General features: G+C 41.5%; 1 protein-coding gene across 4 annotated transcripts; it reads right to left on the reverse strand.

Annotated features, from left to right (window-relative positions):
* Nucleotides 1-1,146: 1,146 nt before the first annotated feature.
* On the reverse strand, nt 1,147-15,184 carry Pcnp (PEST proteolytic signal containing nuclear protein). Of its 4 annotated transcripts, none has more exons than XM_032900300.1 (6): nt 15,073-15,162; nt 9,507-9,683; nt 9,269-9,431; nt 7,034-7,105; nt 4,019-4,074; nt 1,147-2,932 (listed from the first exon to the last, which is right to left on the reverse strand). In XM_032900300.1, exons 2-6 carry the CDS (start codon nt 9,674-9,676, stop codon nt 2,806-2,808), a joined length of 588 nt encoding a protein of 195 aa, XP_032756191.1. In that variant the 5' UTR covers nt 9,677-9,683; nt 15,073-15,162; the 3' UTR covers nt 1,147-2,805. The 4 variants fall into 4 exon arrangements, with proteins under 4 accessions (XP_032756191.1, XP_032756190.1, XP_032756193.1 ...); XM_032900299.1 differs by having other exon boundaries at nt 7,034-7,108; XM_032900302.1 differs by lacking the exon at nt 9,507-9,683 and having other exon boundaries at nt 9,269-9,483; nt 15,073-15,184.
* Between the last annotated feature and the right edge of the window lie 2,690 nt (nt 15,185-17,874).

Here is a 17,874-nt window from a genome sequence, read left to right on the forward strand (position 1 = left end):
GACTGTCGGGGGGCAATGGGGGGAGGTGGGGAGGGAACACCCATAAGGAAGGGGGGAAGGGATGTTTACTGAAGCAGGAAAGGGAATAACAAACCTATTCAAAAAAAAAAAAAAAAAAAAGATGGGTCCCAGCGATCCAGGCTGGCCTCAAGGCCTTTAATTATTCCTGCTTTACCTCTTAAGTTCCAGGATTCCAGACATGCATTGTTGGCAGTGTCTGGGCTCTGCAGTACTGGCTAGCAAACCTGAGCCTTTTGCAAACTAGGCAAGCACTCTGGAAACGAAGCTGTCTTCAGCTTCTGCCCTAACATTACATTTTCTTATTCCCTTACTCAGTTGTTCTTTTCTCTACCCCAAAGATTAGTATTCTTTTCCTAAATCTGATGCTTCTACATCATAGATTTCTTAGGTTCCGGCCTTTAATTAAATCACTGCCTGAAACTCCTTTGACATCCAGGTGGTGATAGCAGCACACACCTTTAATTCTAGCAGAGGTGGATCTCTTCTGAGGCCAGCCTGGCCTACAGAGTGAGTTCTAGGACAGCCAGAGCTACTCAGAGAAACCCTGTCAACCCCTCCAACCCCCAAACAAAAAGAATCCTTTAACAATAAGGGTTCAAAGAATATCCCTAGGAGACCTGCTCCTGTGTTTTAAGTGGAGAGGAGGAGTAGAGCTGAGGAAGAGGGGGGTGTGAGGGAGGCACTAGGAGTGGAGGGAGGGGAAACATAGTTCAGATGCAGTGTATGGAGAGTAAACAAACAAACAAACCAGAATCCCTCAGACTGTGCTCTGACCTACATGTGTACAGTGTCCATATGCATGGGCACTCACAATAAATACATGGGAAAAGGAAGAGTAATTAGAGAACTCAGGAGCTGACAATATAGTTCCTCTCGGACAGAGTATATTAGAGCACTGTAAATGGAATGCGAGTATCTGCCTACCAGTGTAAGGTAGATTAACAGATAATGCTAACACACTTCTTCTATGACTGTCTAGTAAGCAATATATAAGAGGTTCCGGGAACAGGCTTCTAAATGGTGGTATTTTCACAATGTTCAATGACCTCGCCAGCACGTCATATACACAGAATAATTTTTAAAGTGTTTTTTCAAAGGCACAGTAAAAAATAAAATAGACTGCCACCAAGTTTGACAAAATTTATTGTAATTTTAGTAAAGACACTCAGCTTAGTCGTCTCTCCATCTTGACCTCAGGTTAACTGTTCTTCCAGTCAAGTAAAGAACATGTAGGAGAGGTGTTATTTCAACAAACAGTAAAATGGCCACAGGACAGTTTGCAGACGTAAAAGGTAAATGTATGTATCTTGATATACTTAAATCATGTATGAACTAATAGTGCTAATGTACATTCCCATCGTGTACTCGGGCTTACTAAGTGGCCTCAATGTAGTGAACGTGTTAGGTACACCCACAGGCTGCTTCTCGGAAGTCATTACAGTAAAAATTGCCTAGTGAATCATCACCACCCATGAAACTCACCCAAGCTGCCTCCAAACTTAACATTGTCATTTTCAAGGACATCTTATCATTTCTTTAGTCTGTGACTATTAAAGATGTATTAACTGTCACGTTTAAAAAGCCCATATACAATACAAAAAATACAAAACAAACACCCTAAATACAGAAATCTAAGAGCATATGCGATGAGAGACTCACAATGAAAGTGTGTCTGAAGAAGCATTTCTGTCCCATTTCAGTCACTAAATGTGCTTTTGAAACCACTGCTCAGTATGTATATACTTAAAATAAACCACGGAGTTGTACAAATAAGAAATCGTGTGAATTCAGTTCAAAACTGGATCTAGTAAGTCAGTAACTTAAATGCTTCAAAAGTCACAGGTGAGCTGCCTCACCTGTCTTCACACCACGTTATACCCTTTTCCTCTTTTGGTATTAAACCTTTTAAAAAATAAAAGCCAGCCAAATACTTAAGCAGTGCGCACACTGATGTTTTCAGCGGTTTGTACTTTAAAAGAAACACTTCCTTATGTCTTGCCTCAAGTTCTGGTGGAAATGATTATAGGAACTAGAATAGAAACCAAGAGAAGCACATTCAAATACTGATTCACTTTGGTAGCAAATAGTGTCCTTTGAAGAATCCTGAAGGGAGACAACCTCCATTAAAGTGGGCTAGTTATAATACTCAATACTTCATATAAGAATTTTTAACGAAAAAAGTTTTTAAAGAGCAAAGCGTCTGTACTGATAGCGAAGCAGTACTAGCATATAATGGCCCAGAACAAGGTGAAATGCCCATAGGAAAAGGTTTATTTTAATTGTATCTAAATTTACTTTCAGTCAATAGTCCAGTAACATTGTCTTCTCAATCCAATTCCCTCTGGTAAGGCTGTTCCAGGGAGCCAGACAGACAGTCAGGTAATGTGGGGAGAAGTCAGGAGAGGAACTGCTTTCACTTTGAAGTAGGCAATAACTTTTGGCTTCCCTCTTAATGTGCTAATAGTTGTGTCTAAAAAAATATGCAATTCTTAGAAAGGTACCACTTCTGATTTCTTTATTATCTGTAACCCTTGGAAACTAATCATGTGAAACTACAAAATTAGCAAATGTCTTGAAATCTGTATATAAAACATAAATTACCTCTAATTGCAAACTCTCATTTATTAGTGTACCACTCAATCTTAAAAAAAAAAAGAAAAAAGGAAAAGAAAAAAGAAGAAAGAAAAACGGCTCCAAAGCTAGTCTTACACCATTCTTTACAAAAAGGAGACTGACTGCTCCTTCTAATGCACCCGCCCACACCCCAATCTCAGAACACTTCTCTTAATTGTCTTGGTCGTGGACATTTCCAAGATGAGATTTGATATTTCGCTCCCACAGCTTCTGGTTATCGGAAAAGCCATGCTTTCCTTTATTAAAGGAGTTTGGTCCGGCTGATGTTGGTGTGTCCCTGTGTTAAAAGAAATTCAATTTATTCAAATTATTGTTGTGGTCAATTTTAAACGTATTAATATACATTGGCTTAGCACACATTATAAATACGGGCTGAGCAGCAGAAGCCCCTACAGAGATCTCTTAAATGCCTTTCTATAAAGGGTTAAGGCCTCATTTCAGTATGTGTGCAGTGAGGAAAGAGCAGAAAGGAAAGCCTGGGTTTATAGTATCCTGACGTTCCCAGATGGTGTCTTTGTTAGTCAGGCTGACTTGGAATGCAGAGCTCCACCTGCCTCTTCCTTCTGAATGTGAGGACCATAGGCATGCACCAGGCCCACCATGGTGTTCCTTTGCAGGGCTGCGGAGAGCTAGGGACAAGCGCACCCTAACCAAGAGCTCCAGGACTAACCTACACTCCATAATGAGTGTAGTCCTCAGCACAGATGAGGGACGACAACATACAGTAAGAGTCAGCTCTGAAACTACTACCGAGAGCTGGAGGAATGATCTCCGTTGTGGAATTCTTATCCAGAATACCAGATCGTGGGTTCAGTTCCCAGCACCACAGCAAACAGAAAATCTGTTGCAAAAGAAGTGACCTAAAACCCACAAGTAAGGTTAAAAACTAATTTGGTGGTTTATCGTGAGCATTTGTAAAAATGAAACAAAAATCCAGAGATATGGAAAAGAGAAACGTACAGTGTCAATGTTTTGTTGCTGCAGATGTGTACGCAGGATGGTGCACACCTTTAAACCCAGTACTCTGAGGTAGAGGTAGGTGGATCTCTTCGAGGCCAAATCCGGCCTAGTCCACAGAGCAAGCTCTAGGACAGCCAGGGTTGCACAGTGAGACTGTCTCAAAAATAAATATAATGAAAACGTGTGTGTGTGCACACTTCATCTGGACTGGTGACAGTGTCAGATCTACTTAAGTTCTAGTAGTGACAGGCAGAGCTGCTGGGACTACAGACTTCGGGATCGTGGGTAGATTGTTAGATTTTAATTCTTTGTGGGCTCATGGGCAGTATGGATTGGTGTGAACGTTTACTGTCTCCTCCCCTTGCTCTCCCTACAGCGCGGTAATAACCATGAAAGCACGCACCTTCCAATGTTCTTCATCCTCATCTTCGCTTCTGGAGGCATTTCTTCCGGCTCACTCTGCACAACACGGAAGTGGAAATGAATGCATTTAAATTATTAATTCACTTGGTTACTAAGGCTAATTTTGTTTTAAATGTTTTAATGCCATAAAAGGAGTAAGGCAGTGAACTTTAACAATTACTCTGTTTTAATCTTGGGGTTGAGGGGGCTCAGTCAATAAGCACGGGGACTTGAATCCAATCTCCAACTATGCTAGCTATAGTGGAGGCTGCCTATAGTTGTGGCGCCTGGGAGGTGGAGAAGAAGGATCCTAGGGCCTGCTGGCCAGCCTGTCTAACTGAATCATCAAGTTCACGCTAACAGGGCCCCGTCTTAAAAAAGGGAGGAGAGGGAAGGGGAAGGGAAAGAACAAGGTGGAGACTAGCTGAAAAGACACCCGATACTGAGCTCTGGCCTTCATACATATATGCACACGTGCATAGGCACCTGCCCTCAGAGCATGCACACACACACTTAAGTCAGAGCTATATTTGGTAGGATTAAGAGAAAAGTAACTCTCATATGCTAATTAGTCAAAGAGACATATGAACTTCATGTTCGCTGGCACTTTTCACACTGGCAAGACATGGATTCTGCCTACACATCTATGAGTAAATGGTTCAAGAAAATGTCACAATATATATTCATAACACAAAAATTTAAATTGTGTATGTGGGGGTATGGGGTTGAGGTAGGTAGAGGTGCCCTGAGAGGACAGAAGCCACAGTCACAGCTGCCAGACACGGGTGCTAGAACATTAAGGTCCAAGGAGAAGAGAAAGAATCCTTACCCACTGTGCCATCTCTCCAGCCTCTTTTACTAAAAATATTTTAAAGCCGTAACAAAGAATAAAGCAAAAGGCAAACAAAATTAAAAGGGTCAGGTGTTAGTACGCACGAGGTGAAGGCAGAAGCTGGTAGATTTTTGTGAGTTCCCGGTCAGCTACAGACACAGAGTAGACTCACTCTTAAAACAAACAAACAAATTTCCTGAAGATTAAGGTAAGACAGTGAATCGTGGTGTACAGCTTTGAGCAACAGAGCTCTAGCCTAAGGCTGTGTGTAATCAGGTGTAATTCTCCATTTGCAGAGATGAACTAACAGACACTGCAAAGGAGCACATGAGAAGAGACAACTGCCATGTTACCACATCACACATGAAGCGCTACTATGTTATAGGTGACAACAGCTCCCATACATACTTTGCCTACTTTCTATGTTATCATTTCCTTCTGGACTTGTATATCCCAGTTCCCTCAGTTGGGTATGGAAGAATGGTAGGAACATCAGAAGTTCAAGACTGTTCTCAGCTACCTAGTGAGTAACCCTCAACTATTAGAGTCCCTGCTTCAAAGACAAGACAGACAAAATGGTCAGATGCAGTGTCCCACACCTTTAACCCCAGCTTGCCTAACATACACAACGCTCTAGCAAGGCTTGGTCCTCCACACCACGTAAAACTGGGTATGGCCAGGCAAGGCGGTATAGCACCTTTAGTCCCAACATTTGGAGGGCAGAAGCAGGAGGATCTATGTGAGTTTGAGGCTAGCCTGGTCTACAGAGAGAGAGTTCTAGGACAGCCAGAGCCACACAGAAAAACCCTGACTCAAAACACAAAGAAAGAAATGACACTGATCTAGTGGTGCATATTTGTGATCCCAATGCGTGAGGTGGAGGCAGAGGGTCTGAAATGACAGCCATCCTTATCCTTAGCTACATAGCCCGCTCCAGGCCAGTCAGTTTGAGATGTGTGAGACCATGGGAAATTGCACTCATGATCCTGAGTGTGGTAGGATGTGGACACTATAAGGGGCACAAGAGGACTGGGACAGACAGCAGAGCAGACCCTCGGAGCTCACGCTGACACTCAGGAGAGGAAGTCTAGTGGAGCCACTTACTTGCACTGCTATTCCTGCTACAGATGCACATGCAGCACTGCACAGCTGCTTTTTGTAGCAAGCACAAGGTCATCCCTCAAGACTAACTGTACAGTTATTGAAAGCAGCAATACTAAAGGTCAAGAGTGAGGGGCTGGGGACATACCTCAGTGGGTAAAGGTGCTTGCCACCAGCCAGCCAGCCTATATTCAATCTGAGGGACCCACAGAGTTGACGAACTAACTCCACAAGTTGTTTTCTGACCTCTCTATATTTGAACGAACATGTGTAACAAGATGTGCACACACATACATACCCACAAATGTTCAAAAGGAAATTCATTGAGCCAGGCATGGTGGCATATGCATTACTGACTCATATAATTCCTAGTATGTATTATAAGCATTTGACTTGACTCAAGTTTCTTGAAATTTTCTATAAAATCAGCAGTTTTTATAAAAATACATTTGTATCAATAAACACATTAAGTTTTTAGTTTTGGGTATGTACCTCAGCGGTACAACAGTGGCCTGGCATTTACAAGGCACTATGCTCAGTACCTAGCACCACAAAAGAAGAAATCCAATTTTCTTGAGCATTACAAAGAAATTTTACCAATACTATTTTACTATTATCGATTTAACTACCATCAGTACAAACTCTAATTTTCTATTAAATTTCTTTTTCTCTTTTAAAGTTTACTTTTAATTATGTGTGTAGGTACAAATGTGTGTTGTGTTGGTCTTTGCATGTGTGTGTAGGTGCCTGTGCAAGCCAAAGGACCTGGATCTCTTGGAGGTGGACTTGGAAGTGTTTGAGAGCCACCTGGTGTGCGTATCAGGAATCAGGCTCTGGTCTTCTGCACTACCTGCTATTGTCTTCTTAACAGGACTGGAAGTAAAACTAAGGGCTAGCTGATGGCTGGTACATAGACAGCTTGCCGTGAAAGCCTGTTTGTCAGCCCTGAGACACTTCCTGCACCCCAGACGGAAGGAAAGAGCTGCCTCCCAAGGTTGTCCCGGCTCCCACCTGCACACCATGGCACACATGCCTTCCACACACACAGTCTTTAAGAATAAAATAAAATCGGCGTCAGCTTACATCTTCATCTTCATTGAAAGCTGCTGCTACTGAAAGAGTTTTTGGAGCAAGAGTTGGAACTGTTTCCTTAGGCTTCTGAAGAAGAAACATTTAACAGAATTATCACAAATAAAACTTATATAGCCTTGTTTATTAAAATAATAATTGCTCTTACAAGGTTCAATTTTACCCAATTTTATGTTTTTATAAGCTTCCACAGTAAGGAACTCAGTATTTTGGGCAAATCCATTATACCTTTGAAAATAAGAGTTACCAGCAGGATCGTTTTACTTTATTAATTTCATATAGCCAATAGCTTTTCTCTATAAAAAATCTCTCCTTAGGATTTGAAGTTTACTACCAGTTAAGCTAAGGGGTGCGCATAGAAGAGATGAATGACTAGAAATGCTATCTGCCCACAGTGTGCTGCATGGACCACAGTGCCTTTAGAACGCAGGGAGCATCCCACTGACGTAGTCTTCCAGTTCCTTTCTACCTTGGCCTGCAATCAGCTTCCTTTCTCCTTCCTGGTCAATCTCTGTACTTCTCACTGTCCCTTCCACTGCAACACACCCCAGGGTCACCAGTGATTAATGTTTTTAAGTACTCAAGCTTGAAAACCTTTCCTTTGTCTTACAAGCGTCTCTTGCTCAGATCCTTATTGAACACTCTTATTTTTCTCCCTCTGTCCATGATACTAACCCACTACCTTCTTTTCTCACCCTTAGTACCACCCACTGGAACAACCACTAGAATTAGCATATGCCGAGTCTTTCTCCACAGCATAGGGCTATGGAGCTCAGTGACAGAGAGACTGTCTAGCATTTATAACAAGTCCTTGGCTTCAGTTCCCAACACTGAAGGAGAGAGGATACCGCCATTCACAGCCTTTACATCTTTTTCAAACTAGTGATGTTCCTAAGATGCCGATGGACTTTAGTCCTGACGCTCCTTGTTATACATGCGGTCCTGAAGGATTTGGTTCCAAAGCCTCACTTTGATTTTTAACTGAAGAGGCTTTTCTGAACCTAACTCAACCACTTAACAATTATTAAATCCCATCAATTATTTAGAAAAAGAAGGAACTGGACTCAGGAGTATGCCCAAGCAGATTAGAATTATATGAGTGTATGTTTAATGTTTAAAAAAGCTAAATAGGATATGATCAAGATACTGTATAAACATACAGTGTATGTTTAAACTGTTAAAAGAGTAAATAAAAATATTTTTAAGAAATCTATTTATGCAGTTAGGTCTACGTGATTTTTAAACATTACACATCAAGAACCAGAGGATATAGAGAAAAATGTTAATGAAATAAAAATATCATTAAATTTTTTGTTTCGACTCAGATTTTCTTTTTAAAGAGGGGGAAAAGACTCCAGGTGGGATCTGGGGGTCTGAGAAATGGCTGCTCTTATTCTTTAGAAAAAAGCTCAGACTCTAGAGAGAATATGAAAATGAAAATTTTACATTTAAAAAAATCTCCGAAATAAACATCTACGGCATAAATAAAACCATTTCCATCTGACCTTTACGAATTAAAAAACTTTAAAAAACCATAGATAGATAATCAGATAACCCTAACTAGGATTAATTTACTGCATTAATCCTTTAGGTTACAAAGAGCTGATTTATAGTTATTACTATGATTTGGAGGTACATAATGCTAGGTCCTCTCCAAGGCCTCTCGAATGCTAAACATATATTCTATAGCAGAGCTACAGCACAATACAAATTATAACTTAATATACTAGCAGTAAAAGGTATTTTAAAATTCCCAAGTATTTTTCAAAGATTTTGTTCAATTAAGAAAGGTTCTGGGCTGGAGAGATGGCTCAGAGGTTAAACGCACTGACTGTTCTCCCAGAGGTCCTGAATTAAATTCCCAGCACCCACATGGGGGCTCACAACCATCTGTAATGAGATCTAGTGCTCTCTTCTGACCAACAGGCATACATGCAGGGAGAACACTGTATACATAATAAATCTTAAAAATAAAAAAAAGGTTCTAAGTGATTACTTTATAAATCATGCATTCTTTACAATCAACTGATAGAATTCATAGGCCTTTCCTAATGTATTCATTACTCTTCGACTTACAAGTTCATAGCCAGTTACAGCAGTTTACCTTTACACACTCACACGCACGCGAGCGCACACTCATGCGAGCGCACACACACACACACACAGAAAAGCAGACTGATGAAGCCAATCTTTAAGGACCATTACAAAAGCACACATAGAACAACTCACACTTGCTCCGAGTCTAATGGAGATGGCGGATGCTTTCCTTGCTGTCTGACTACCTATGGCAAATCCAAACTTGGACATCTTTGTAGGCTTTGTTGGGAGGTCTGCAGCTTCGTCTTCAGCTGATCGCTTTTCAGCGCTGCGACTGGAACTTTCCCCTCCATTACTGGAAGAAACAGTCTTAGTTTTCACAGGTTTTTCTGCTTCTTCTTCAGGTCCTGGTGAAGTCGAAACAACTTACCAAGATGAGCTATTTTTACTGAGCAGATTGATGGGAGCAGCAACCTCACAAAGCATCTTTACAAGGAAGATACCTCTGCAGCTGTCACCTACTGACCCAACAGTCTCTTCACTGCTTGTTAGAGTGTACAGCAGGAACTGAGATTGTGTGGCAGTACAAGAGGCTCCCATGAATTAACTAGCATAAAATACAGAGCAATTTAAAATTATAAACACAGAGTTCACAGAGAGTTAAAAACCCGTCAGCTAAACATTACCTTATTAATTATACATTAATCTTGGTTACATTTGTGGAATTTTTGATGTTCAGAAATTGAGACCAACAAATTATTTTATATAAACTAACTTGTACATAATCATGTGGCAATACAAAACCTCTGGCTAATAAATTATAATACTCTCAGTAATGTAGTCCTAATCATACAAAACATCTAGTCATGCACATGTCCATTGTTGGCTAAACTACACTGTGAAATCAGTCTACAGCCTTTTCTTCCCTCCTTCATACCGAATACCCAGGGCTTTGCTTATACAAGACAAGCTTTCTACACTGAGCTACACCTCTGGCTAGTCAATCCCTAGCTAAATTATGTTCATAAGTGATGTTACTCAAGCTACACCTTACATAACCTATGGAGTTGAAAAAACTTCAAGGTAATCTCTTGTGAGTTAACCCTATTCTGAAAGCTGGTCTAACACCTGCTCTAAGCTACCTATAAGAGTTATTCAAAGTCAGACTTTCACTTACATATTTTCTCATGAATCAAGAAAGTACAGAGATATATACAGATGTAGAAATCAAGATGTCTTCAACAATTTTGCTTGTATGTGTTTAAGTCAATAATAACTTCATGTCTTGAGTATCTTAGGCTTGTTCATAAATAAGACTATTTAAGAACATATTAGAAAGACCGAAAAGGGGCTGGAGAGATGGCTCAACAGTTAAGAGCACTGACTGCTCTTCTAGAGGTCCTGAGTTCAAACCCTAGCAACCACATGGTGGCTCACAACCATGAGATCTGATGCCCTCTTCTGGTGTGTCTGAAAACAGCTACAGTGTATTTGTATTTAAAAAAAAAAAAAAGAAAGAAAGGCCGAGCAGACTGGTCAGTCTTTTTTCTCTCCAGCTCTACCCTACAGGATCCATTCTGAGACTCAAACGTACTGGTGGAGAAACGGATCATGCTCTAAGTGACTGCCTTGGCAAGTTCAGTAACAAAATGGGGCAAAGCTAGACTGGAGGGCAAACACGGCAACTGACAAGTAAACGAATCAAAACCTCAAGACTACACATCTAGATTCATGCAGTTTGCTAATGACACATCTTTAGGTTAATTAGTACTTTGTGGCACGGAGGACTGAACACAGAGCCTTGTACAAACTATTAAGTACTGTAAGTGACCTATTTGCCCACGTAGCTTTCTCATTTCCAGCTACATTTCTAGCCATACTGCCCACGGCCAGGCATTACTGTAACTTGCACACATCTTGTTCCATGTCCAGGGTACATGGGCTTGTATCACCATGCTATTTCGACAAGCACTTTGAATAGACTATCTGATTTGGTACAGATTAAATAAACTACTTTCAGGGCTGGAGAGATGGCTCAGCGGTTAAGAAGACTGCTCTTCCAGAGGTCCTGAGTTCAATTCCCAGCAACCACATGGTGGCTCACAACCATCTATAAATAAAGTAAATAAATTAAAAATAAATAAATAAACTACTTTCTTTGGATTAGAGCTCCAGTTTGGGGGTTTGCAAGAGGCAAAGGTGGAAGTTGAGTAGTTTCCTGAGGCGCCATTCGTTTACTTATATGTAAGAGGATCTGAATTGAAAGAATGAACGACTACTCTCCAGTAACTGAGAACCCAATTTAAAACAGAATTTCTTAAATTGGTAGTGGGCCTAGACTTGTAATCCCAGCATTCACGTGACGAGTCAGGAGCCTAGTCTGAGGCCACCGTGAACGAAAGGACATGCTAGACAGCTTGGACTAGACTCGGACCTGTGCATTTTATTTGCAATCTTAATCAAGTATATTTAAGCAGGAACTGGCATCAACCATTGTATTCTGTACTCTTGTATGAAGACATAAAAAAATTTGTCAGCAGATGGCTCAGCAGGAAGAGAACTTTTACTCATCTTCCAGAGGATCCCAGTTAGAGCCCCAGTACCCACACAAGGCAGCTCACAATTCCTGTAACTGCAGCTCTGGGAGATCCAACTCTCAGGCCTTCCTGCGCACCTGTGTTCATGTGCACACACTCACACACAGACATGTGATTAAAAATAATTCTGTGTGCCTTTAATCCCAGCCCTTGAGAGGCAGGGGCAGGAGGATTTCCCTGAGTTCCAGATTACCAAAATCACACAGTGAAATCCTGTCTCAAAAACAACAAAATAATTTTAAGCAATCTTTAATAAAATAATTTCAGGAATGTATATAGATAGCATCTTCTGTTTGGATATGGAGAGCAGGGAGTGAAGAAGGTGAACACAGTATAGACTCTCATTTCTTAGTATACACAGGTTCAATGTGACACATAGGTTGGCCGCTTTGTCTTCATACAACTCTCTTAGCAATTATGTAGCAAAACACACACAAAGCATTTAGGAAAAAAGCAAATAAAACAATGGACTAAAATGGGAAAACAGCAGACAAATATATTTTTTACTACTGATTGCTATTAAAATATTTGTAATTCTAAACATGGATCATTAGAAAATTATCTCAAACAAATATGAGTGTTGAAGTCTATCATTGAATATTAACATTTAATTCATAAGTACAAAATGTTCTTTAAAGGCAAACTAATTTAGCATTTGGAACATTTAATCAAGGATCTCTACTTTCAATTTATTGAGACATTTTGTTTGTGTTTGTTTTGTGAGACTGAGTATCACTGTGTAACCCTGACTGGTCTGAAATTCACTATGTAATTAATTTGGTTCAAAGTACTTCAAACCTCTACTTTGAACTCCAGAGGGATACTCCTGCTCCCCGCATCCCAACTGCTGGAATTCAGCACTTAGTTTATGAAGACATTTTGTATTTTAAAACTATGGAAAACAAATGTTGAATGACTACTGATTAATACTGTGAATATCTTTAGTAGTGTGAATTATAATGAATAAATGAACAAGCATTCTTAAATGAGAAAATCCCTTTTGTTTTTTGTAAAAAATTATTTTTATTTTATATGTAATGTTGTTTGCCTGCATGCATGTTTGTATGGACGTGTCAGATCTTGAAGTTACAGATAGTTGTAAGCTACCATATAGGTGCTGAAAATTGAACCCAGGTCCTCTGGAAGGGCATTCGCTGCTCTTAACCACTGAGCCATCTCTCCAGCCTCAGCCCTTTCAGTTTGTAAGTCATCATTACACAAATTGCTAGCTTTTAGATGAGAGAATATTTTAGTGAAGACTTCTGTCTACTTTGTATTCATTCTAAGTAAACAAATTATGTAAGTTAATATCAATTAAACCATACATACTACAGTTTTTCTTTTTCACTGATTAGCTAAGATGAGACAATTCCACAAAGGTACCATTCATGAGCCATGTGCACTCTGGTAGCTTATCTGGAGGAAAACCAAACCAAAAAAACCAAACACCAAAACAAAACAAAACAAAAAACAAAACAAAACAAAGCAAGGACTCAAGTAGCTCTCTGACAGGACAGGTAGTCCATGAGCTGTTTTGACACAGGAAGTATACACATCATTGAAGTAGCTCTTGGCATAACCACTGATGGCTTGAAATAGCTATGATTACACATTAAGTTGCTTGTCTCTCTAAATTTCTACTCAAGTTAAAGAGCTACATAACCTTAACCAAAAAATATCTACAAAGTCTCCCCAAGTAGACTGAAGAGAAAGGTGGTTCAAGACGGCTCTCCAGTAGAGAACATGTTAAGTTTAACATGGGGATAGTATATTTACTAAAACAGCACAGGAGAGAGGTTCATCCTCAACATAAACCAGGCCTTGGGCTCTCTCTCTAGCATCCATAACAAGATTAAATGGGTAGGAAAACTACTCATATTTCCAACACTGTGGGCTGTGTCACAGAAGAAAAACTGCCAACGCTACACAAAGTTTTCCAAGAGAGCTGAATACTTGCCTCAGGCTCATCAATTCAATTCTATCTATGGGTGAAATGTTTCAGTTATGAATCCTCTGCACAATCCCACTATGCCTGACATTAAAGTGAGCTATGCGAAATGAGGCAAATTATGTAGAAAGGACTGCTATTTTGAGTTACCAGCATAAAATAACCTACACAACCCCTAACACTGTTAAAATGGAAATATTATTCACAGGACAGAATGTCCCTCAACTGAAAGGGTGGCGAGCACATTACACACGGATTTGGACACTTAAGGTACATTTTAGCAGTGCTGTAGAACAATTTTCTCAGTCAAGTCAAAAGGAGCTTAAATTCAAGGCCACCCAAGACACTTTAGGCTATAGGTCTTCCTCAAACTACTTTTAACCCTAATGGACGAGGTCTAAAGTAAGAATTAAAATACTTTCATTTGCTATTTTACTAATTTAAAAAACAAAATGAGGAAGAGACCTGACAAAGTGGCCATGGCCTGTAATCCCAGTACTCAGGATGGGGCGGGGGTTTGGGGCAATTAACAAACTTGGTAGAGCCACCTTTTGCCTTTACGCGATACTGGGTCTACATGTTCTCGCATTTAAGTATCTCAGGGACAAGACCGAAGAAAGCTAGAACAGTGAAAGGCTAAAACATTCTAAACAAGACATTATTTATTATCCGCTCACGTGTGTTAATTATCCTTATGACAAAAGGGCGTAGGAGAAAAGAGACTACGTATTTCTTTCCCTTTATGCACACCATCAAAAATTACGGGGGTAGGAGGAATGAAAAGATAGCTATGCTCTGAGTTTAGTTTCGCGACAAATTACAGGAAGATCGCACCTGCCACCTTATTATCTGACATAGACTCTGCTGTTAGCAGCCTAGGAAGAATACTGTAAAGAAAGCGAATCAAACCCTAATTTCAAGCTTTTGCTGCTTGAGCCAGATCACCTTTCCTCCCTGCATCGTCTCGACTTACGCCATCGCAGGGTTTATAAAATGTTATGTCTGAATATACAGCAAAGAGTGGGCTGGGGTCTTCCACCTCCTCAGCGAAATGAGAGCATCAAAGCTAATTACGTGTAACCGAGAGGCCGGCGCCTTCGGAAAGCCGGCATGCGGCCAGTGCCCGCGGCGGCGGCTCGGCGCTCGCATGGGGGCCTGAGTGCGCGGCGGGCCCTGAGCTCTCTGCTGTTTGGGCTCCCAGCCCAAGCTCCGTCTCCCACCTCCCTTCTCAAGGCCCGGTGGTAACTGGCGGGCTCTCTGAGGAGACGATACGGACCTCGATCCCCCGCGGGCCACACCGGGCGTGCCCGGTACTCACCAGGGCCCAGCCCCTGGCCGGGCGAGCGCCAGCTCCGCCCGTTCCTGAGATGCCGTAAAGCCCCCCCACCCCGGGAAACCCCAAGAAAGGCCGGAGTAGCCCCCGCAGCCCGCGACGCTGGGGTTGTTTTCACCTCCGGCGGCTCCGGCTCGCTGCGGCTTCTCGGGCTTCTCCTCTCCCGCCTTCCCGTCCGCCATCTTCCCCGCCGCGGCCTCCCCCTTGCAGTCCGGGCAAGAACGTCACGGCCCCGCCCAGCAACCACAAAGCTTCGGGCGGGCCAGCGAGGATGCAGCCTAGAGCGGTCCTGGAACCGGATCCAGAAGCGGAAGTGACGTCATTGGCTTGCTGCCGGCGTGAACCGGGTGTGGGGTGACGGCCTCGGGGGCTGAGACGTGGGATGGTACGTCCGGGTTAGTAAGAACTTAATGACGGTGAAACAGTTGGTGGAATCCCAGGTTTTTACATGCTCAGGGGTGGTCGCGGCTGGCCCTTCATTCTATGGGATGGAGCTGTGTTCTTACGGAGAAACTTCAGCAGTTATCGGACGCCGTCTAGTGTTGACACCATTCATGCACTATCGTTTAATCTCCAGTACAATCCAATGTGAAATTATCATTTTCATTTGTGTAATGACACCGAAACGCAATTTATGGACGATCACGTACGGAAATTGTGACGGAAAAATTTCCGCGATTTTTGCATTCGTGAAAACTTCAGCGTGAGAATTGTAGCAAGCAAGCAAACGTTATTAAAATCAGAAACAGTTATACATGGCGGTCAAAGGCGCTTACTGCTCTTCCAGAGGACGGAAGTTCAAATCCCAGTTGGGTAGTCTACAGCTGATTGTAATTCCAGTTCCGGGAAATCCGACACCCTCTAGAAGTCTGTAAGAGTTCACACTCACTTGCATATATTCACACTCGTAAAAACAAAAAACAAAACCAAACCACCGCTACACTCTTGAGGGCAGGAGCTGTCCTTCCAAGGGAAAAGAGTAGTTTGGCCTACTGCAATTTGGAGATCGATCGGCCTTGTATCTCTATTCTATTCATCCCTTCTCCACGTTTAATATATGCCCCAGCCCAGCTCCAATGTTAAGAATGGCTGTGAACAAGAAGTTATTCACTTCTTGGTATTTTTCAAGGAATTTTCTTGATACCAGTCCCATAACTGTCTTCCGGATTAAAATCATCCCATTCTTTTAAGGTAAAAGTATCCTGTGAGAGTTTTACCATAAAAGCTAGTGCCAGTCTTGTCTCCTTACTTACACAGTAACAACGAATAGAACAAGAGTTGTCTTGTTGCTTTCCCTGCCACTTTGCTAACACATGCATGTGTCTTTTACTTAACAGTAACCACTGCAGGCTACTTCTCTTTTAGGTTGGAAATAATTAAGTCCTGGCTCTCCTAGAAACCTTTAGTAGATTCATTTATTGTCGAATGAAATCCACGTATTAAGTAAGCTACAGCCTCATCTATTTCTTCTTTTTCTTTATACTTACTCAGCCCTCTGCCCAAATTTGGTCAATTACTAGCCTGTAATATACAATCAGTGTTTAGAGAATGTAGTTTAAACTGTCCTCCAAGCAACACTGAGAGTTGCTGTCCACAGACCTTTTAATTCTAAATTATCAGTGGACTGTGGGTGTGTACCTCAATTGGCCAAGTGCTTGCCTAACATGCAAAACTGCATAAATGAAGTAGTGGTACATATGTCTAATTCCAGTACCTGGGAAGTGGAGGATCAGCCTGGAGTGCATGAGACCCTGTATCTAAATAAACAATACTAGTATCTCTTCAACAGGTGATCATAAGATAAAGATATTATCCATTTGAAGTATCAGCTACACAGATACTTCAAAGCCAGCCTGAGCTACATGAGGGCCTAACTAAAACAGAACAGAAAAGTGGATGTTGGTAATGTAGGTGCTATATTGAATCATTCTGTTATCTCAGGATCAGAGTTTGGATCCCCGGCATTCACATAAAGCTGAGATGCCTATAATCCTAGTACGGGAGAGGCTGAGACAGGACCCTTGGGCTTTGCTGGCCAGCCAGTCCAGCCTAATCAGCCAACTCCAGGTTCAACCATACACTGTTTCAAAACTTAAAGTGGCACCAGGGATGGTGGCCCATGCCTTTAATCCCACACCCAGGAGGTAGAGGCAGGGTGATTTTGAAAGCAGGTTGGGCTACATAGTGAAAACACTTCAAAATAACTAAGACAGCTTAACTACATATATATGCACACAAAAAATTAAAACTAAAAAGCAGCCATGTTTCATAGCACCTTGTATTGGAGGTTACCTACATAAAAGCTGTTTAGTATTTGTGAATGAGTAACGTAAGCTTCAAGTAGAGGATGGGGACTATGTACCTTAATAGTAGTACTGTTGTTTGGCAGGGACTTTGAAGTTCTATTTAGCACACAATGATATGCAAGTAACCAGGAAACTGTCATATAGTAGTATTTATTAATTTAAAATTACTTATTTTATATATGTAAGTACACTGTCCCTGTCTTCAGAAACATCAGAAGAGGCATCAGATCATCATGCCACCATGTAGTTGCTGGGATTTGAACTCAGGACCTCTGGAAGAGCAGTCAGTGCTCTTAACTGCTGAGGCTCAGCCATATCTCTGGCCCATATAGTATTTAATTCTTGTTTAGTTCACCATTTCTCCTATATGGCTTACAGGATATCATTTAAGATTCTCACATTTCTTGTGCCATTAATACCAGCACTTGGGAGGCAGAGGCAGGTGGATATCTGTGAGCTCAAAGCGAAAACTCTTTCTTGGGGGGGGGGCATTATATATCACCCTAGATTGATGTTTTCTCATGTAAACTTGGCTGGCCTCCAATGTGTTGTTGAGGCCTTGATTCCCAGCAAGACTCCAAAGTCCCATATGACTGGGACCAGAAACGTGACTG

Source organism: Rattus rattus, chromosome 4 (genome assembly GCF_011064425.1).
Source record: "Rattus rattus isolate New Zealand chromosome 4, Rrattus_CSIRO_v1, whole genome shotgun sequence".
NCBI lineage: Eukaryota > Metazoa > Chordata > Mammalia > Rodentia > Muridae > Rattus > Rattus rattus.